Source organism: Lithobates pipiens, unplaced genomic scaffold (assembly GCF_037356315.1).
Source record: "Lithobates pipiens isolate NorthernLeopardFrog02 unplaced genomic scaffold, aLitPip1_a1.2 Scaffold_8, whole genome shotgun sequence".
In the NCBI taxonomy this organism is placed as follows: domain Eukaryota; kingdom Metazoa; phylum Chordata; class Amphibia; order Anura; family Ranidae; genus Lithobates; species Lithobates pipiens.
In genome coordinates, this window is record NW_027507903.1 from 251,916,957 (window position 1) to 251,940,622 (window position 23,666).

Below are 23,666 nucleotides of genomic sequence, written 5' to 3' on the forward strand. Positions count from 1 at the left end.
CCATGTAATACGTTTTGCTTCTGTATCTTCATTATGTTGACCCTGTGGGTCTTGTCTCTTGGATTAAATAAAAAAAACAATGTAACCGCTCATGTTTCACCTAAACTTGTAAGTGTATCGATTTTATTTCTTTCAATTTCTATAAACAAACGTTATTTACACCATGAGCTTGTGCGCTCATATCTCTCTTTATATTTTCTCAGTTAAAGTAATATAGTGCTGTTTCGCAAAAAAATGACCTGGTGGTTAAACACCCCTGTCATTTTTTTTTTTTTAATCAAAACTTTTTTTATTGAAGAAATGACTCTTTCAAGGCATACAATGATTGCATCCAGTGAGTATAAGAATATACATGTTATACAAATTGCATCGAGTATCCATAGTACATAAGCAATAAGAGAAGGCAATTCAGATATTATGATTTTTCAACTAAAACATCAACTAGCACTTTCAGTCCAATTAATTAAAACAGTGTTCTGCTCCATGCACACTATCAGATTTTCTGCTGATTTTTGTCTTTAGATTTACCAAAACCATATAATATGAGGTCAAACCTTAGGAGTTTCAATTTGTATACAATCAGGCAGGCCCATGCACTACATGGTTTTGTTAAATCTGAAAACAAAAATCAGCAGAAAATCTGATAGTGTGTATGGGGCTTATGACCTTTCTTCAACTAACGGATCATGCGGATTCTAGTTCTTTATCCTTGCACATAACCTAACTTGTTTCTCCTGCCTCCTTTCTCCTCTCTCTCTCATCTCTCCCCCCCCCCCCCCAGATCAATGGCGGGGCATAATGCAAAAGTTTGTCCATCAGCAACTGTAGTGGTGCAAGATTGGGATCATCCAGCCATGGTTGTCCATTGAGCTCAAATTTTTTCACAGCTTTCCTGTGGCTATAGGCTAGTCGCTCCCCGAGAAGAAGTGAGTTAACATAGGTTTCCCTGTGGGGACTGTAGATGCCATCCAATATCTAGCTATAAGTTTTGTAACCAGGTATAACAGCCTGGTTATCCTGTGGTACATTCCCCTCGGGTACATCTCCTTGTCAATTGCCCCTAGTAAGTACACCAGGGGGTTCAGTTGTACCGCTATCTGAGCTAGTCTAGAGATACTTTGGGATATTTCTGCCCAATATCGGTGAGTAAGTTTATAAAGTCCCCCTGGTGCACTTTACATTTTGGACAGAAAGGAGAGTCTCTTCTGCTGCAACCATGGAGTTCTATGGGTGTTCTGTAGGCTCTATGTAGAATAAACAGTTTCGAGAATTTGTGAGAAGCTGAGACTGAGGTAGCAGGTATTGATTCCAAAGCCATGTCCCACTGATCCCCATCTATATCTCCAATATCTTCCACCGACTTAGTTTTGCATTTAAAAGAAGCGTGATCCTGAACGGAAAACAGCAATTCCACATATATCTTAGATATCAGTCTCATCTGGGTGTCTGCCCAGAGGACTTCTATCAGCAAGGAAGAGGATGATACAACTAAAGAGTGTGATTGCTGCTGTGCCCGCAGGGCATGTCTAAGTTGAAGATATTTATAAAAGCCTCTTGAGGTGAGCTGGAATTCTAAGCATAGCTGTTCATATATTTTTAGAATGGTCACCTCATAAAGTTGAAGGAAGAACCATATCCCCTGCTGTCTCCAGGGAGAGAATCCCTGCAATTGTAGTAGTTCTGGATACCTGGGAATGTTCCATAAGGGTGTAAAGGGCAGTGGGCCCCTAATAGTCAAGGCTTTTAGGAATTCCTTCAATATTTTCCTAATGAGGTCACCGGTTGGGGCCGGGGATGGGACACTTGGTAGACCCATCTCCATATGGGAAGCAGCCTTTAATGTGGGGTAAGACATAGTTACCAATTTAGCTACAGGGTCCTCTCCTGCATTCTGCCCCCACCCTGCTAGTTCTTGAATTTGTGTGGCCAAAAAGTACATTTTGGTGTGTGGTACTGTCAGTCCTCCTCGGTCTTTCCTGTATTGTAAGGTGGTTAGACTAATTCTAGCTTTCTTTTTTCCATATAGGTCTCACATTAAGGAATCAGTGTGTTTGAAGCATTTATTTGAGATCCACATAGGGGAGTTGTGAAAAATATACAGAAGTTGAGGTGCCCATACCATTTTAATTAGGTTCACTCTGCCTACTACCGACAGAGGAAGCTTACACCAGCTAGTGCATTTCACTTTCTGTCTGTCTAAGAGTGGGCTCAGGTTCAGCTGCAAGTAGTCAGCTGGATCTGGGGTGACTTTCACCCCCAGGTATTTAAAGCTGCTTGCTATGGTTATTTGGTTTGCTCCCATGGGTAAAGTTGCTGTCAGGGGATCTATGGACATCAATATTGATTTGGACGAGTTTATAGTAAAGCACGAGAACCTGCCAAGGTCGTTGATAATCCCCATTACTTTTCACAAAGAGGCTGCTGTGTCTCACAAGTAAATGAGTGCATCATCTGCATAAAGGGATATCTTGTCTTCCAGCGGGCCTCTACGGAACCCCACAACCTCCAGTGTGCTGCAGATCAAAATGGCTAAAGGTTCTACCGGCAGGGCGAACAGCAATGGGGATAATGGGCATCTTTGATGAGTGCCCCTGTGTAAATTAAAAGATGAGGAAAGATTGTTGTTAATACATAGTCTAGCGCTAGGTTATACGTATAGGACCTTCACCCATTCTATGAATTACCCCTGTCATTACTAAATAGTTTGCCTTAACCCACCAACTGCTACCTCTGCAGGGCAGCTTGTTCTGTTGAAAAACAACAGACTTACTGGCAGGATCACCTGGTGAAAATAAAAGAAAGTCTCATGCCAATACTGTTTAATACAGCTTTATCTGCAGCACACATGGCAATTCCTCTTGCTTCAAATGGATCTCGCAGTGTTTTTTTTTTTAAATCAGTTTGTACTGTAGTTACCCATTGGTTTGTTGATTTATGTTCAGCCTGAACAGGAATAAAAAAGGAGGTCCCACTCAAGCTGAGAGGAAGCAAAATGCACTTCCCAAGGATGAAAAAATGCACAAAGAAAAATATGCGGTATTGCCTGAAATCGGCAGCTCTACTTTACAAAAGAACGTTGTGGAGAACAGTAACCAAAAACTCAGCCATGTCATCACCGATGATGAACACTTCATGAACCCCTTTGATGATTATAAATATGTTGCTCCAACACTGTTATATGAGCTTGGGAAACTACTGCAATTTTTCTCTCAGTATGAGATCATTTTTCCTCAGGGTGTAGTGAATGTGCTTAACTATAGCTGGCAGGAGCTCATCGAGGGTGCGGTATACACAAAGAAACATTGTCAGTCCTCCAAGAAGATGACAACAGACACAAGTATGGCCCCTGAGGAGAGTGACTACAAAGCACCTGGAGCCAGCACAGTACCCCCTGAGACTGTAGACAATATAAAGCACATAAAAAATAAGGCTAATGCCACCCTTCTGGAGCACGGCAAGGAGAAAGCAGGCCAAGAATTTGCACAGTCCAAGCCTACAGGAAACAGATGTGAGTTTGTAATCACAAAGCAAACATTCATTAGTTATGATTGCTTTTTTATGATGAGCATTTTATTTATTTGGTTTAAATACTCTTTATTTAAAAATGTTGTTTAAAGAAACAGAGCATTAATGTAAACTCATAGCTTCCAACTGTCCATGATTTGGTTGGACTGGGGTTGATTTACTAAAACTGGAGAGTACAAAATCTGGTGTAGCTTCCAGGTTTCTTATTGTGAAATCTTAAAGTGTTACTAAACCAGCAACAGTAAAATCAGTCTGCATATGCAGTACAGCATGCTGGTTATACTCATCGTGGAACCTAAGGGGTTAATCCTCCGCATTGTAAAAAGGTTGTTTTATCCTGTCTTCTCCGATCCTCTCCTTCTTTTACTGTCCTCAATACATCTGCTGATAGAAAAGAGCCCTAGGAGGCACTTGGCACATGCTTAGTTTGGTGTGTATTGCTAGATTGTTTTTTTTTTTTTCGGAGAGGGTGTATGTGATCAGGACAGGGTCAATCAACACTGCCCAGACAGAAGGTCATGCACCCTCGAAGGACAGTCAGAGGAGAATGAAAACTCCTCCTACCAGCTTTAACTAGACACTGATAGAAGTCAAAAGACTGCTATATACTGCTGATTAGACTTGTGCACAATGGAAAATTTAGTTTAGTTTCGGTTTGTTGTCATTTGTAAAATACATAATTTCGTTCTGTTATATTCCTTGTGTTACGTTAATACGTTTTCGGATAATTCGTTATTATTCGTAGAGTGTCGATATTCGTTATACTGAATCTCGACTCCTGTCGAATTCATTCGTTATAAGCATTTTAATTTCGTCCGTATTCGTTGAAATTCAATATTTATGTATGTATATACATTCCTGATAATGATTAGTAGTTTGGAAAGTCTTTGTTTATTTAATCTTTTAACACACACAATGACAACATCTCTTCTCCTCGGCTCAAATACAATACAACACCCTTCTAACTCAGTTCTCAGGAATGCACTTGGCCAGTAATTCAACCTCTGGCACAAAATGAATCAGCTGATTGGACTATAAGATTTACTTTAAGCTGACCTTTTGTTTCATTAGCTCTTTAAAGAATTACCGAATCATGTCGAATTCATTCGTTATATCCGCTATAATTTCTTTCGTATTCGTTGTAATTCGTTATTTTTTTATTCGGATGCATCCGAATGTCTGAAAGATGCAAAATTCGGCCGAATTTTGATTTGTTACGAAACGAATTGCACAAGCCTACTGCTGATGAGAAAAGGTATTTAGCAGTATATATTTACTAAAATAATTGCATTTCTATGTTATGTGTACTGTGGAAGGTCAGATATAGTGAATGCAAGGTCTTGGATTTAGTAACACTTTAATTGAACAAGTTGAACATAGAAGCTGATTGGCTACCATGTACAGCTGAATCCGATTTTGCACTCTGTTTTTAGTAAATCAACCCCAATGTCTCTCTTTTGGAACCAGATCCCTACATTCCTCTTTCCTTCTCATTTGTCCCTTTTTTGGTCTGATGTTTAGACCTTGGAATTACACTATTTAGTTACCAGAATGTTACAATGCAGTAAGTCGTAAATCCAATAACTAAATGATTGTATTCATAAGTCTGAAAACCCAGCAAAAAAAGAAAAAATACCAGCGAAAAAAACACTTGTGGGTTAAAACAATAATTGTATGCATCTCAACGCTTCATGGTCTATGTACCTGGTGAATCGCAGGGATTTATCTTTTGTCCATATACATTATACTAAAAGGTTTCCCTCTTAAGCCCCATACACACTATCAGTTTTTCTGCTGAGTTTTTCCTTCAGATTTACCAAAATCATATAATATGAGGTCAAACCTTAGGAGTTTCAATTTGTATGCAATCAGACAGGCCCTTGTACTACATGGTTTTGGTAAATCTGAAGGAAAAACTCAGCAGAAAAACTGATAGTGTGTATGGGGCTTTACTCATCTCAGAAAGTTGCAAAGTGTGGTAAACCTTTTTTTATTTGCTGTTACTGAAAATACTAGTTGCCCAGTCTGACTTTGGCTTCAATGGTTTAGGTTCCTTTCCTAAGACTAGTATTCACATCAGGAAAGTCAGAGAAGATTAGGAATCCTGAGTTGCATACTTTTTCTGTGTTAGTCACTCAAAGTATTAAAGCCAGAGACACATATATATTGAAACAGTTTGATGTGTTGTAGAATAGCAATTATACTGTACATTAAAGCAGGTACATGCTCATTGAAAGCATCACAATGCAAAGGATATAGTATGGGCTAATCGGGTACATAGTTGAACCCATTGTTGTTGTAGCACCCTCTTAGATAGGTGCTATGCTTGGATAGATCAATTTAGTGTTGGCTCACTGTGTTTTTGATAGGTAAATTTAGCTTGTCACACTCTGTTTAGTGTGGCTGCAATTGCTATGTTAGGTAAATTTAGTTGCTCTCTGTATCCAGTGCAGCTGCATTTGATTAGTTAGGTCTGCTCAATGTTGCCGGTCTGTTGACTCCCTCTGCTGTCCAGGAATGCTGTGAGAACTTTCTGGAACATAGGTGTGGAGATATGCAGATGACAGTATACATATTTATACAGCCCTGGCCAATCTCAGGGAGCAAGGCCCGATGGCATGCTGTATAACTGTATATAATCTCTTAGCACACCAAGCTCTGGGTCTTTTCCTGGAGAGGATCAGTCCAGACTGAAGGGCTTGATGCCCTCCAGGGCAATGCTGCCATGTGCTTGCTGTCTGTGAGGCCTCAGGTGGGTGATTAAGACTAAGGGACTTTACCTACTACTACTACCCTGTTTACCCTAAAATAAGACCTAGCGTGATTGTCGGTGTTGGCTGCAATATAAGCCCTACCACCCAAATAAGCCCTACTCTGTTTCCTCAAAAATAAGCCCTACCCTGAAAAGAAGACCTACAAGGACTTTAACTAGGGCTTATTTGGGGGGTAGGGCTTTTATTGCAGCTATCACCGACAATCAGACTAGGTCTTATTTTAGGGGAAACAGGGTACCACCTCAAAGCTAAGCCCATTGTTTATTGCAAGCATGCACTTTAATACAGCTTTTTTCAGAACGAATACATAGTCCCCAAGTTGTACATAGTTCTTGTTTTTGGAGTATCCCACTGAATTCCCTCAACCCTATCTAAGTTCTCCCAAAAAAAAAGAAAACGAAGAAAACAACATCCCTAGACTGGTCATTGAAGAAATGTGTAACTGAGCTTATATGCGGGGCTGTGGGGCAAAACATCTGGGCAATATTCTTTCGGCTCATATGGGAGTAGTGCTACATTATGAACCATGAAATTATAATTCAGCAATACAAAAGATCTGTTTAAACCCATCGATTTTTGCCATGGAGTAAAAAGTTGCTTAATTAATTCTACCGTGCCTTTGTCTATGCCAGAAAATTCAAATTTTTTTTAGTGCAGTTTATGTTTAATGTATTTTTTTTCTTTAAGCTCCTCAGAACTTTGCATCACATGTACCAGTCACCATCAGTTTCTCTATGTCATCAAGAGTGTGTGAAGATAAAGGTAAAGAAATATGATGGTTTGAAAAAAGAAAACATTTTGAGGAATTGAATAAAGAACATACACCACTTTTCTTGCAGTGTGCCCTTATAAATGGCTTAAGCCAGATTAACCACTTGCCTACTGGGCACTTTTACCGCTTCTTGCCCCGAGGGCTTTCACACTGGAGTGGTGCACTGGCAGGACGATAAAAAAAGTCCTGCTAGCCGCATCTTTGGAGCGGTGTGTATAACGCTCCTCCACCGCTCCTGCCCATTTAAATGAATGGGCAGCGCGGCTATACCGCCGGCAAAGTGCTGCTGTAGCAATGACATAATGTGCTAGTTTGCATCACACACTAGCACATTATAAAATACTCACCTTGGAACGAGATCTCCAGTGTTGTAAAGTCACCGCTGAGGGGGCTGACATGTTCTACCTGACGCGATGATGTCACTCTAGAGTGTGCCAGTGAAGTCACTAGCTGCATGCAGGGTGAATATCTCCTATATCAGTGATGGTGAACCTTGGCACCCCAGATGTTTTGGAACTACATTTCCCATGACGCTCAACTACACTGCAGAGTGTATGAGCATCATGGGAAATGTAGTTCCAAAACATCTGGGGTGCCAAGGTTCGCCATCACTGTCCTAAACGGTACATGTGATATTAATTCCTTCATTTTAACGACAGGTAAGCCTTATTATAGGCTTACCTGTAGGTAAAAATTGCCAAAAGGGGTTTACAACCGCTTTAACACAGAACTGCGTTAAGAGGCATAAAAGAATATGCTGTATGCCTGTAAAACCAGCATTTTTTATGCTCTTGTGCATAAGGCCTAACAGTACAAATGAGATCTGACAGAAAACTTGAGTTGCATCACTTACACATATTAGGCTGTGTATGGTGGGCTAATCTGTCCCTTTTTGGACTTCTTACCATTACAAGTGCAATGCAGACTACAGTTACAGGCTATTTCTCATTGGTATTTATTTGAATTGTGGCCAAAGTTTAACTCTTTAATTTGCATGATTTGTCAATTTTAAACTGGTGTCTGAAATATATCTGTTTTGTTAAGGGTGGATTTTCGAAACAAAGGACTCTAAATCTGAAGAAATGGAATGGAGAGGTTTATTTTCCTGGGCACTAGAGAGACTGCAGCTTGCACAGATCCAAATGTATGGACTCAACACGGTTATGACTTCTTTAATCCATACAGTCTATGTAGAACCAGTTTAGTGCAGCAGAAATAAGACACCTCACAATGTAAAAATTAAAGGGCCATATAATAGAAATGATATCCTATTCTCTAACAGTTTGTTACAAATATTTGTAATACATTTCTGTATGAATATGTGAATGTTCCTGGAGATTATTAGAACATACTGTATTTAAAATAATGTGGCTTTGTTGAGAAATATATATTTTACACAGTTTACTTTATTTCAATCCTGCAATCCTGTAGCAGAAATCTACCAGATACAATGTTGGTATCTCCATAACATGACAGATAAGGCTGCTTTCACACTGAGGAGTTTTTCAAGCGCTATTGCATAAAAAAATAAAATAAAAAAAAGGCAGATGAAAAGCTTAGGAAAAATAATTTCCTTTAAAATCAATGAATATGTTCCATTGCTGTGAATAAAATCCTGCCTGGAGCATGTTTGGGGAGATTAAAAAAAAAAAATCATCAAAAACACACTTTCCCATTGAAAGCAATGGGAAAATGCAGCAAAACCAGCAGTGCGTTTTTGGTGCAGTTTTTGAGTCACATGTCATTTAAAAACTGCACCGCAAATGCAGTAAAATTTGTGGCAAAAAACATTTTTGCAGGGGATCAGTGTGAAAGTAGCCTAATATAGCGCAACATGCAGTGAGCAATGACATTTAGCTTAAAGTGGTTGGTAAACATTCCATATAACAAGTGAAGTGACTATCATCAGGTGATACGCAGAGATGAAACAAATTCTCCTACATAAGTTGTACCAGTTTATTTCCAGTCGTCTTTTCTCTACATCCATTCAAAGTGCTGAATTTTTAAAGCTTGTCAAAGCTGTCAGAAAAAAAGGGGCAGAGAGCTGAAATTACACTCTGCACAGCTCAGTGAGGCGAGCTCTGAGAGCTGATTTGAGGGAAGAGACCCCCCCCCCCCTTTTATACAGCACACAGGACACAGAGCTGAGGCTGCTAATCTGCTGGAGCCCCCTCCCCTGTCACCTCTTTCTCTTGGTGTCAGGAAAACTGTCAGAAATGTTTCATGCAGATAGCAGAGGAACAAAGCTGGAGACAGAAATTACACGTAATGCTCTTAATTGTGACAAGTTCACACTATAGAGGGATATGCTTTGTTCATATTTCATGTCTGAGGTTTGAGGATTGGTACCAGCTGCAGTGCCCCCCTCAATACCACGCCTGGGGCACATGTCCCCCCCAAACTTTCAACCCTGGAGGTTTACAACCACTTTAATTTCAGGATAGGTATAGGTACTTTGGCATATATTTGTGAATGAAGTTGGTAGCTCTTTCACATAATAGTCTCAATTAACTCAGCAAAAATACATGTATTTTTTGCCTTTCCAATAGGTATTGTCGGCCATGTGACAGGTATTTTCAGCTATTATTGGCTCTCATTGCTTACAGTGGTATTACACCCAAAAACCAAACATATAGTATATTGCAGCTTACCAAGTACTAGATGTGGTGGCTGCATTTGTTTTCTTTATTTGAGAAATAGAATTTGTGCTAAAATAACATGGCTGCACAATAAAAAAAAGACAAACCCAAAAAAGTGAATAATTCAGCTCTGTATTCAGAAATGTGTTAAGGTGGAGGCTGCATATGAGAACCACTGCAGAATAATGCCATGTAAACTGGTGGCATGAGGCTAATTTTGCCTCAAATACTTACCTTTCCATGGTCAAAACACAGCTTTGAAACTTTCTGTTTTATTTCCATGAGTTTAGTTTCTCACTGTATGTTTCTTTAACATTTTTTTAGTTTGGTAAATTAAAGTGGTATTAAACCCAAATCAAAAAATGTAATATATTGTAGCTTACCAATCATAAGATGTAGTGGCTGCATTAGTTTTCTTTAGGTTTTTTTCCCCTCTGTTTTCACCTGATGATCTGGCCAGTAACACACCTCCTGTATTAGAATGCCCCCACTCTGGATGAAGGAGCACAGGGGCACCTTTGGACAGCAGCATTTATAAAAGCCTAAAGGTTTTACATAAATAAATAAAAGCTGGTCATTGTAAGCACCCCTGTCAGTAGTAAATAGTTTACCTTGATCTTGTAACTGCTACATCTGCAGAACAGCTTGTTCTGTTGAAAAACAACCTAAAAACACAAACTAATTTAGCCAACACATCTAAGAATTGGTAAGTTGCAATATAATAAATGTTTGCCTTTTTTTTTTAATAGCGCTTAAAAATAACATACATTACGGCAAATAATGGCTGTAGGATTGTTTCTCCTTCTAAAAATGCTAGTTACTTTCACACTAATGATTTGGCTTCAATACTTTTCTAGTCAATGACCTAGTAGTGTATAGTATTTATATTTAAGCAAAAATATATTTTTTAAATTCTTTAATTACATTTTTTTTATTACAGAAACAAACAATTATCAAGTTTAAATGACAATGGTTTCAACAAGCCGGTTATTCTTCAACACTATGGTGGTACTAAAAAGGATCTGATATTGAAACAAAAAAAGAATAGTAAACCTGCATTTGTACTGATGAATGGAAAACCACATATCCCAGAGATCAGGCGGGACAATCCATCTCTGCAAAAACTCCATTATGCTTTAATAGATGGATCCTCAATGGTTTAGTATCCTCTAAGAAAAAGAAAAAAAATCGGACTTACCATCTACAAGACTGTAACAGATAGTCCTTGACTCTAATGCCGCGTACACACGGTCAGATTTTCAGACGGAAAATCTTCGATGGGAGCTCTTTGTCAGAAATTCTGACCGTGTGTAAGCTCCATCAGATATTTTCCATCGGAATTTCCGACACACAAAATTTGGATCTCAAATTTTCCGACAACAAAATCCGTTATCAGAAATTCCGATCGTGTGTACACAATTCCGACGCACAAAGTTCTACTCGTGCTCGGAATCAAGCAGAAGAGCCGCACTGGCTATTGAACTACAATTTTCTCGGCTCGTCGTACGTCACCACGTTCTTGGCATTTGTAATTTTCGACAACATTGTGTGACCGTGCGTATGCAAGACAAGTTTGAGCCAACATCCGTCTGAAAAAATCCCATAGATTTTGTTGTCGGAATTTTCCATCGTGTGTACGCGGCATTAAACCCCATACACACTATTAGATTTTCTGCAGATCTTTGTCTTCAGATTTACGAAAACCATGTAGTGCAAGGGCCTGCCTGATTGCATACAAATTTAAACTCTTAAGGTTTGACCTCATATTATATGGTTTTGGTAAATCTGAAGACAAAAATTTGCAGAAAATCTAATAGTGTGTATGGGGCTTAAGTCAGGGGCCTTGAAACGCTTCAGCTCATCGCCCATTTCATGAAGTTTCATATTTTTTTAAACCCCAAACATTTATTATATTAAGGTAATTGAATACAATTGAATGCTACTTTAAATGATAGTACTGTGAACATTGGCGGAATTATAGGGGTCGCAGAGATTGCCATGGCGACCCTGCCTCTTGCTGTAGGGCCCCTGTACTCTTCGATTGGAGGGGCGGCTGAGAGGAGCTCCCGATCATCAGCCAATTCCGAGCTGTAATCGGCACTGTGCAGGGAGCTTCCTCACATTAGCCTAAGACAGTGAAAGCACAGGGTGTGCTTTTTGTCTCCCCCTATAGTGCAATACCCGGCCGGAAGAGCCAAGGTAAAGGACTGCCTTTTTTTTTTTTTAATAAGACTACTGTATGTGTGTTTATATGTGTGTGTGTGCATGCATGTGTGTGTGTGTGTGTGTGCATGCGTGTGTGTGTGTATGTGTGTGTGCATGCATGCGTGTGTGTGTGTGCGTATGTGGGTGTGCATGCATTTGTGTGTGGGTGTGCATTTATGTGTGTGGGTGTGTGTGCATGCGTATGTATGCATGTGTGTGTGTGTGTGCGCATGTATGTGTGTGCGCATGGATGTGTGTGGATGGGTGGCACAGATGGGCACTGATAGGTATCACTGATAGATGGCACTGATGGGCACTGATAGTTGGCACTGATAGGTGGCACTGATGGGTACTGATAGGTGGTACTGTGGGCACTGACAGGTGGCACTGGTGGGCACTGACAGGTGGCGCTGGTGGGTACTGGTAGGCGGCACTTGTAGGGGGCACAGGTGGGCACTGAGGGGCTGGGGCACTTTGCAGTGAGCGGGACTGATGTCACTGCCGCCGGTAATCGTCTTTTTTTCTCTCCTCGCACAGCGTCTGGACAGTGCTGCTGAACATCAGTGCCCTGTATCAGTGCCCATCAGTGTCACCTATCAGCACGAGGAGCAAAAATAGCCGATTACCAGCTGTGTTGACATCACGTGATCAGCTGTCATTGGCTGACAGCTGATCACGTGGTAAGTGGTGGGGATCGACCCCTTACTCCGGTCTGTGATCTAGCGAGCCTCATAGACTCGCTGATCACAGAGAGCGCCGCGCACGCTGTTCAGGGGGCCATTCAGCTATAGCGTGGATCTCTAGAGGTTAAAAAGACCCAGACTTCTTCCCTGCAGGTAATTCCGGGCCCCACTGCACCTTAGTCCACCCGGGGGGGGGGGGGGGACCAACCCCCAAAGGAGTCACAGACTTGCAAGGGGTGACAGTCTTTGTGGGCCACCGCAGAAGAGGGATGGCCCAAAGGCCTCAGCACCTGGTAATGTAAATCCCAAAAAGAAATTGGTGTTTATATTAAGCCTCTGTAGATAATGGCCCAAGTATCATTACATCAGTCCGTATCCATTTTTCCGCATTAATGTACACCAGAGCTCATATTTTAAATCCTTTGTATTGTAATGTCATCTGACAAGTGATCTTGATAATAAAACTATTTGATTGATTCTTACAAAAAAGTGATCGTCCTTTTGTTGCTGCTAGAAAACCCCATGGGGTTTTCCTTTTTTTCCTTTTTCTAATATAGTTACAAGGTGTGCAGCTGGCTCAAATCCATGTTTGTGTGCCTTTCCTTGCCAGATTATTGACTACTTTGCCAGGAATACCTAGAGCAGGATTCCACAAAGTGCAAAATATCTTCAGGTCAGCTGGGAGGCCTAATACAGGTCAACCCCAGGCCATCTTTCTATTTGGACAAGCCTAATAAGCTGCTGGGAAACCTTCCAGGAGTCATCTGTATAGGATGCCCAAACCAGTCTAGCTGGAATTTTTTTTTCAAGAGCTGCTGCAATTCTAAAAAGCCTTCTAGGATTGGCATAATTCCCAACATATCATTATTAATGCCTATAGGGCCATATTTTTGCATAGCCAATATAGACCATTGCCTAGGGTGGCAGGGTTGGCAAGAGCAACACAAAATTACCCATACTTCATTGTGCCAATAGTAAAAGATTGTCATGTACAATAAAAGCCTTCAGACTACCTCTCTGCCTGCTGTTGCAATCTGACTGGGTCCTCATTGTTGCTGTCCCTACACTTCAACCCTCTGGATCTGCACACCTGGAACTGAATTGCCAACAGACTAAAATGGCAGCTTTGTTGTCTGTTCTATGTGCACTGATACAGAGTGAGCAAACTATCACCTTCAACCTTGGTGTGCTTTTAGACACCTGAGGTTCTACAGTATTCACAAAGCTTACATGCCAGAATAGGAAAACTTAAAATAGCTAAAATAAATATTTCTTATTCTTGTGTTAAAATTGAGCCTCTGACATTGCTAGTGTTAAAGCCACTTTTTAGTACAGATTGCAAATTAATTTAGGTAGGGCTAGGGCAGCATAAGACAGTTGGCCTAGGTGGTTTGTGTGGGGACAGAAGAACAAGATCACCATTTGTAGATTGTCTTTTCCTCCATATATTTTACAGTATATATGTAATTCATAAGTCTAAGTATGATGATGAAAAACATTCTCTTAACTTACTGTCCATTTATCCAACTGGGCAACTGGCTGTTTGTCAAAGCCACTCAGGCCTTTCGTATGGAGGACTTTATACTAACATCTTCTCTCCAGATAAAGATATTCTGGGTACATTCACTCCATTTGGACATGGCAGCGTTTTTTTTCCTGACAGGTTAGTACTACTTTTAAAGTATATCCTCTCTAGTAAATCATATAATCATATTTCTTATTTTTAAAGCTATTTTAGATGAGAATATAGACCAGAATATACAGACCATAAAAGTGTAATTACCATTCTGACATAGTGGGATTGATTCCTACAAACTGGTAGAAAGGAAGAGTGGGGTGTTGCCCAAATCGTTCAATCAGATTTATTTTTTAACTCTTTTTATTGAAATTTTGATATGGTAATAACATCAATTAAGACAACATTTGAAAAATAAACAAATCCGACACCTGTGACTAACACAGTAAATACTCCTGCTGAAAAAGCTGAAAATAATTAGATTGGTCCCAGAGGACTAATGTGGCCCAAATTTGTATGTCTCAACTTTTGGTGTAACTTTCCCAATGGACTCAGGATGCAACAATCCTTGTATACGACAAGTATCCAAAAAAAAAACACACCAGATCTGACTAAAGTGTCCGGAGACCAAGTTTAGTCCCGTAAAGTTGATACTCTTTCATAATTATGATATAAATTATTAATCAATTAGATTTTTTTTTTTTGCCATTTTCTAATATAAACTCAAAGTTCATTTAAATATCTGGTTGGTTGTGAGATGCCTCTTTTTTATCATGGTATATCTGTTTATTAGATACCTCCACCTATTATGATTGATTTGTACATTGTCTAATATAACCTGAGCTCCGATTCAAGCACAACACTGATTGCCATGCTTCAAAATAGATGCTTTTTAAGAATTAGGCAGAGTTTGCAAAAATAGGGAGTTAGTGTGGCCTCATTAAGACTAAGAAACCTGTACTGAAAGAAATAGTTTGTTTGCCATTACTGACCTCTTCGCCTGAAAATCCTAGCTGCCTGCCTCTAATGCTGATCCATTATCTTTGGTACATTGTAGGTAACTAATCTTGGATAGGTATGCAGATCAGGTACTATATCTTCACTCTAACCAACTTGCTGCTAGTAGAATGTATTACAAATAGAGGCAACCAGTATTTTCAGAATGAGGTCAGTAATTTGCCTACATATTTTGTTCACTGTAGGCATGATATTAAAATCTAAAGTTAGCCTTTTAATATAAAACATATAAAGTAAATTGCTATTTTAATTAATGTGAAAAAAAGCACAATGTATTTTTTACATACAACAGTTTTTTAATTAATTTTATTTCAATTAATTATATTACATTTTTTGTTTACGTAGCAATTGTTACATACTGCACTATAATCAGACTGGTGGAGTAATGAGTGACAAAGAAGGCGAGACTATAAAAGAATGGGACTGGCCAAAGAAAGGAAAATTACCTGACCCTATTACATTACAGGTACATTTTTGCTATAATGATACATAATTTAGGGCAGCACGGGGCAGCACAGTGGTGTAGTGGTTAGCACTTTCACCTAGCAGCAATAGGGTCGCTGGTTCAAATCCTGACCATGACACCATCTGCCTGGAGTTTGCATGTTCTCCCTGTGCCAGCGTGGGTTTCCTCCGGGTACTCCGATTTCCTCCCACACTCCAAAGACTTGCTGGTAGGTTAATTAGACCTTGTCTAAAAAAAAATTGGCCTTAATATGTGTATGTGTATGTCAATGTTGTATGTGTTTGTAAGTGTGTCAGGACCTTACTGGGTAAAGGTCCACGCAAAAGCTGCAGATGGACTCTGGTGGCAAGAAAGCGCCCTGAGGCGATTCATTTCGCATAGGTAGTGCTATACAAGTCACTCACTCACTCATATATGTATTGTCAATTAAAGAGACAAGATTCATGAAACCAATAGCAGCTTCTATTAAACTAGTTCTCATGTAACTCAGCAGGTAAAGCAACATACACCTTAAAATACACAAACACTTTCTAACACAGTCTCCTCATTGTTTAGGATTTGTTTTGGTGAGGCCTTTTACATGATATGACATGACATTAGAGGGTAGGATTTTGGTTTCTGAACCTTTAAAATGAAATGATCTGTGTCAGGTTCTCTGGAGTTCCTTAAAACTTTCCCTTTTTTTCTCTAGGTCAATGAATATCTCTCTATTAGAATTTCTGGGCAGTTTGCCATTAGTTTGAGTTACAAATGGCAGCATGAATTTGTACGTTTATCTCTCTCACCACTTCAGGACATCCCTCCTCCACAGGCTGAAGATCTGGTAAGCTCTTCCAAAGACCAACATTTTTAGGCCTAATACATACTGGGCGTTTGCCCAGCTCTTCTGAATGCCTTTTCTCCTGGCAGAAGAAAAGCAGCTTTAAAAACTCACCTACAGGGAAAGGACAAAAATATGGAAACACTATGGGGGTTATTTACGAATGCCAAATCCACTTTGCACTGCAGGTGCACTTGGAAGCTCTTCTGATGTTATTATCCAGTCATGTGCAAGATAAAATGCTGTTTTTTATTTTCCTTGCATGTCCCCCTCGGATCTACAGTGACCGAACTTCCAAGTGCACTTTCAGTGCACTTGCAGTGCAAAGTGGATTTTCCTTTAGTAAATAACCCCCTATGTGATTTGAAGGTGAGAAAGTGATGACATGTTCCATGTTGAAAGTGGAAGTGATGTAACATGGGACAGTAGGCGGCATAAACTCTAAACATACAGAAAACACTAGACACACCAAACTGGACTAATAATGGTCATGACCTGGTTTTCACAAATACTGTATAAACAATTAACTCACCATAACTCTTATAGTCAATAAATACTTTAAAACTGTAAACAAAATCAAATAAGTCAGTGGGGAGCTCTTCAAATATCCCTCTGGTGCTGGCTTAGGGAAACAATGTCTGCATCAACATTTTTAGTGGCAGCAGAAGCAAAATAATGTGAGAAAAAGGGGGATAGTCTGTTTTAAGTCCTCCCTTTCCCTCATGGGTTGGTGGCAGTAGGAGCTTCAAGCCCCTATTGATTGATTTTAGGGGGGGGGTTGTGATAGGACAAAAAAGGTCCACTGATAGCTGGCAACCCCCCCCCCCCTTCTTCAGTCTCCTGATTAAATTGTTACTAAATCCAGTAATATGAAAATAGTTAATCCGCCCCCCACAGTGCCCACAGCTTATAAATCTTTTTTACATTAAAATATTGCCACTATATACCTTTTTGGCTGATCTGTATACCACGGTCAGTGATAAACTGCGCAGTTTCTCCAGTGCTGAGAGTTCAGGTAGGAGGAGATTTCCACTTCAGCCTGTATACACGCCCACATGTGTGATGTCAATATCATGTGACCTGGATATCTCTGGAAAAAAGTAAATGCTATGCTGCATATACAGATAGATTTTACCGTTGTGGCTTTAGTAACACTTAAATAGGGGTCATGGTAGTTTCTGGAATTTTATGGGGGGGGGGTCAGGTGACCTTAAATGACCTATGCTAGAGGACCCCCCAGAACTTTCAGAACATCCTCAATCAGCTGAACTTTTTGACCTATCACAAGCTCCCCCACTGAAATCAATCAATAGGGGGCTTGAAACTCCAACCACCACCAATCCATGCGGGAAAGGAGGGCCTTAAAACAGGCTATCCTCCCTTTTCTCTTATTCTTTTGCTTCCGCTGCCACTACAAATTTTACTGGAGACATGGTTTCCCGAAGACAGCACCATTTACCAAGGCAATAATGATCTGATTCATACAGCTAGTGTTGTCAATTCGTGATTTGATGAGCATGCAGACAAAGTAATTCCCACAGTTGCCGAACCTTAATATCATAGAGGTTTCGGGCTCTTTTCCACCTCCGGCATCTCTGCGAGAACTGGAACAATTTTAGCATGAAAAGTGGTATCAGATTCCATTATCCACCATCCAAGACTTATATTTGTCAATTCTTAGGAGAATTCTGGCTGTCTTGGATGCCAAAGACAGCCCAACACCAGATTAGGTAACGGTGTTGTTCTTTTACCTAGTATTTCCATGATTCTGTCCAATACCTTTAAAGTCGCATTTTCAAATGTGTTTATGTGTGTTCAGGCTTTTGGGTGTTTATACATTTCATTGGCCAGAATATTAATTTACTCTGGCCATTAAAATGAATGAACACTCAAACTAAAGCACCTAGCGCATTTAGATGTGTTTACATGCATTTATGAACATTCTGCATTTTTTTTTCTGCCAGAACACTCCTTTACTGTATGACATTGGCAAGTAAAGTTTTTTTTTTTTTTTTTTCTGCCTCTAAACGGATATAAACACCTATGTGTGCAAGGACACATAGGCTAACGTGAAGGGTATTTTACAGTCGGAAAAAAGGAGTCAAACACCCTGAAAAGTGGCATTTTTGACACAAAGTGTGCCTGTGGCCTTAGTTTTCCTCTGTATAGCTTCCTCCTGTTCTTCCTCTATTATGGACATAGCTTCCTTCTGGGTATAGCTTCCTCCTGTTATTCCCCTATTATGGGCACAGCTTCCTATTGTGTATAGTTTTCTCCAATTCTTCCTATATTATTTTAGGGTCAACTTATAACAAATGAAAACTTTTCATCAAGAACTGCCAAAGAAATGGCCAAGGGGAACAGAAAGAAGGCCAAGGAGAAGGATTTAAAGAGAAGTACGAAGAAAACTGTAAGTAAATGTGTTTACGTAAGCAAAACAGGTTATTAGGACTTTATAAAATGTTAATTTCCATGTGGCTGATATCTTAGCTCAAACGTTCACAGTATCTATTCTGAGAACTCCCTCTATTGACCAATCCACAAATCTCTCTGTTTAGTACATTAACAAACGAGTAATCATGTAAAAATGTGGATGTCACATTAAAAATGACTTTAGGGAAATACAACGATAATACTCTGAAGGCACTCACTGAAAATACACAGAGCTTTACTCAAAAGCAGGGTTTCCTAAACTTTTTAACCTGAGGGATCAGATAAGAAAATAGTTACTATACTGGGACCCAGGAAGAGAATTTGTACTAAAATAACTGCTGCATACAAAAAAACAAAAAAAAAACACAAACAGTGAATAATTCAGCTCTACATTCATAATGTAATTAATCCGGGGCTGAATATAAGAATGACTACAGAATAACGCCATGTAAATTGGTGGTATGATGCTAGCTAGCTAGCTACCCACAGCTGTTTTATACCAATATAATGCTGCGCTATCCAAATATAATCACGCGGTAACCATATTAAATCATAATATGACTGGTTGCAGTTAAATAGTGGTGGTGAGATAGTCTAATCCTATATAAAAAAAAATCTAGTGAATCTAATAACGCAATCTTATGCGATTATAAGTTGCGATCCTATGCGATCCTCCCAATGACAACCTGCATAGCATACACACCTCTATATACACATGTAGCATTCATATGCAATAGAGAAATTTGCAACCCTGCGCGATAATTGTGATACTGCGATAATTGCAGTGACAACCTGTAATTTACATCAATCTATATAAAAGTGCATCAATATAAAATAATCAACATAGAAAGAAAGTGAACCGTGTTTAAAGTGCTCTTGTACCAAACTAATTCATGCATTAATCTGTATCCATAAAATCGCAGCATAAAGTCTGTTCATAACTACTCCATTCTTCTGGTGCTCATTGCAGATGATAAAACAGATGATATAACAGTAAAGTGCTTGTGTCCACTCTTGTGCTCCCCTTTTGGTATATGCTCTCACCTTACAGCATGTGACCTTGTACCTAAGCTTGGTCAAAACATGCTGGGTTTATGGTCAGTATTTAGATCTTTGGATGGTTGCTTGCAGCAATATTCATATGAAAAACAGAGGAAACTGGATCGTGCATTACCGTTTTAAAAGTTTTATTTAAAATGACAATATTCCCTATATTAGGGTACTCATATTTGATAGGTGCTATGAGCGCACCACTCTGTATCAAGCCAAACAAATATAAAGGGGCTGTGCTGATGTGTCCTCTCCTGCTCTGAGACCACCCCACTGTCTCATAAATTGTGATGTTAAACCATACCCACAGCTGTTGTCTTACAAGCTAATTCTGCTTTAAATGACATACTCTTCTACGGTCAAAACACAGCTTGGAGGCCCTGTTCACACCTATGCAAATTAGATGTGGATTATACCACATCCAACTTGCAGGACATTTTAAAATACATTAATTTGAATGAATCTTGTTTACATTTGTGCATTGCATTCGCACTGCGCATTGCTCAAAACATGTGTGCATTTTCTGGGCATTGCGGTGCGAATTACAAGCACAATATCTTCTATGGGAATGCATCTGATTCAAAGATGTATTCTGCTCTGAACACAAATTCTCTCCTCCTCTTCACTACACCTCCCCCTCTCCTTGTTCACTGATCCGCAGCTACAACAGGGAGGAACCACTGAACATCTTTTTTCTCCTCTTTGCAGAAAAAATGGAGCTGGAATTCGGACCACACATGTGTGAACCCAGCCTTATGCCGTGTACACACGATCAGACTATCCGGCGGACTTAGTCTGGCAAACAAACCGCCGTAAACTCCGACATGTCCCCCTCTTCGGTTCTTCTTGCCGGGCCCCCGCGCCTTCTTCTAACTCTTTTACAAGCAGTGGCCTGGTCTTCTATCGCCGCTGTCGCCGCTATCTTCTTCATCATCGCCACCTTCTGTTCTTCTCTTCTTCTCTTCTTGAGCTGTTGCCTCGTCGCTGTCTCTGGCCACAATGACAGGCACGTGGCGTGCAGCGACTTATATAGGGACATCGCCGGATGATGTCCCCGCCCATTATGATGTCACAGTCCCAGAGGATGCTTATTAAAGAGGGCTCCCGAATTCCGATAAGCCCCCCGCCCGCAGACCCTTGTCCCTCATCAACATGGGGACAAGGTGCTTTGGGGTGGGGGGGCCGCAGGATATGGACCTAGAGGGGGACCCCCATGCCGTTTTTTTCGGCGTAGGCCTTCCCCTTTAACTCCATACCAGGTGACGGGGGCCAGCGACGCTTCCTTCGCTAGTCCCGGCTACCTGGAGCCGCACTCAAAATGAACGGACTTTTCTCCGTGCGGGAAAAGTCAGTTAATTTCAAAAGTATGGCGGACTAGCACACACACGGCCGTATTGTCATATTTTGGTGCAAAACTACTTTCTTAGTCTGCCGGACTTTTGGGTAAAAAACGTCCGCCGGAGTGAGTCCGCCGGACTTTTCCACCGTATTGTTTGATCGTGTGTATGCGGCATTAAGCTTCCCGCTTTAATTCCTTGGGTTTAGTAAAACGCTGTATGTTTTCACCAGGTGATCTGGTCAGTAACACATCCCCTGTATAGAGTGCCTCCACTTTGGATGAAAGACCAAAGGGGCACCTTTGGACAACATCATTGTTAATGTGGGAGGAGGGAAGTGTTAGATGGACTAGCAGATTTAGATATATTAGTTGATATAAAAATAAACTTTCTTTTAAAATAACATTTTAAATGTAAAATAAATGCATCCTTCTGCTATATCTTTGAGTCACCTACATAGGGAAAATAGGGAATATTTCATTTACTATTTACAATATTTAAACCACCAATAAATGTCTGTAATACTAAAAAAGTATGATTTTGAAGTTTCAACTTTCCCTGAAAAGGGCAGTCAGGTCACATCACTTCAATAACCCTCTACTATGCAGCATGTCTGTATTCACCGAGGATAATATTACTGACTGTGTGCCGATGTCTCATACATTATAAACTACAGCTAGTGTTCTGAATTCTATTCTATTAAATGAAATCATTAAACCACATAATACAAGCTACTCATGAAAGCTCAACATTTGCTCACATTTGTATTTGTAATATTTGTAATCACATTTGTAATCCATTTGTATTTTTCATCTCCTTTATTGTCATTAAAAGACAAAGTGGTAGTATGAGAGCAATTTTTTCTCATGAGCTGCTACCTGGAATCATGCAGCAGAGGAGCAGGTAGTTTTTTTATGTTAGTTGTGCTATAATTTTACATTCCTAGAATCCTTGTGTTTATAGTCAGAATCCTTTCTCTAGCAAATCTGCAACAGTATACTATATTATAAACAGGTTTATCTTTATTATAGATGACAATAACAGATGTTTCACTAACACCTATACCTTAAATTACGTCTCTCCAAACGTTTTAAACAAAGGGCAAGTGTACCATCCTTTACTCTGGGTTCACAGTGTTGCAAATTGGATGCAGGTTTCCCTGCATCCAATTGGCATAACAGGAGATTGTGACCTGCTGTCTATGGAGCCAGTTCACACATCTCTGCAGTGGCTCCGGTGCAAATTGCACAGGAGCCCCATGCATCTTTTGGTCCATTTCGGGTCTGAATTCAGCACAAAATTCGGGCTGAAATCGGACATGAATCAGTTAATGGAGACGCACCAGACCCCTGCTGTGAGCTGCTGCTATCTCTAGTGTGAACCCAACCTTAGACTTTCAGGGGGGCAGAATGTGGCCAGTGGGAGTAGAAAATGCCCCAACAGCAAGTAAATGAAGCTTCAGGCTTGGTGGTCAAGAGGAATTTCCCATCTTTCGTGTCAGTGGATGGAATGGTGCCTCATCGTTGGTGTCAGTGGGAAGAATAGTGCCACGTATCAATGGGAGAAATAGTCATTTGTATCAGTGGGAGGAATAGTGCGCTAGTGACAGATAAAGGCAAGCAGAGGGCTGCTTCGGGACTGCAGGCTGCAGTTTGGACACCACTGCTCTAAATAGAGCATAATAGAGCATAAATAGACTGAAAGCTGTAACAAGAGACAGAGTAGCCCATATATCTGTCATAACAAAGAAACACAGTGCACAAAATACAGGCCTTGTAGGGCATCAGAATGGTCTTTGAAGGCAATATCAGCGTATGACAAATTATAATACCTATCACTGCTTATTTAACTTAACCAACTTGTTTTGAAATGAGCATGTAATTATATCAGTTCCTGCCCCAGTGAACCATATAATATAATGTTCTTAACATATAAATGTAGCACACGCACTTTAGAATTGGATTTCATTGATGCAGACCAGCTGTTGTCATAACTGCAGTAGTAGCATAAAAATTCTTATGGGTGTCAGTTCTTGCAATGATTAGATACAGTATAACAAAATGGAAACAAATAATGTATGGGTGCTCCCATTCTTTATGTCTAAAATCTAAGCAAAATTTATATAAGGTACATTGGAAAGGTTGATGTGAATTTAGTGGTTAAGATTTGCATATCTTATATCACAATATGCATGTATCCATTTTTATTTTGCAGACAATTTTATCTGAGCTGGTAAAAACACTTGAAATTCCTGAGGACCACATCAGCCCTTCAAATGATGTAAATGCAGCGACTGAGCTCCGGAGACTACAACGAAAGATCAGAAATATTGCTGAGGATTGGATGGAGCATTATAGATTGGCTTCTGGTGAGTCCCATCTATTGTCCCATGAAATGGAAACATACTTTTTCAATAAATAAATACATTT

The 23,666-nt window shown here is 40.0% G+C and overlaps 1 protein-coding gene across 1 annotated transcript in view; it reads left to right on the forward strand.

Moving 5' to 3' along the window:
- The window catches only part of LOC143961094 (uncharacterized), a 76,355-nt gene that overhangs the window by 25,126 nt on the left and 27,563 nt on the right, over nt 1-23,666 (forward strand). Inside the window, exons 5-13 of the mRNA XM_077470259.1 lie at nt 2,943-3,508; nt 6,987-7,061; nt 8,116-8,215; nt 10,651-10,872; nt 14,118-14,261; nt 15,477-15,597; nt 16,289-16,420; nt 18,717-18,827; nt 23,452-23,605. Of these exons, the coding sequence (XP_077326385.1) occupies nt 2,943-3,508; nt 6,987-7,061; nt 8,116-8,215; nt 10,651-10,872; nt 14,118-14,261; nt 15,477-15,597; nt 16,289-16,420; nt 18,717-18,827; nt 23,452-23,605 (1,625 nt within the window). The remainder of the gene's footprint in view (nt 1-2,942; nt 3,509-6,986; nt 7,062-8,115; nt 8,216-10,650; nt 10,873-14,117; nt 14,262-15,476; nt 15,598-16,288; nt 16,421-18,716; nt 18,828-23,451; nt 23,606-23,666) is intronic.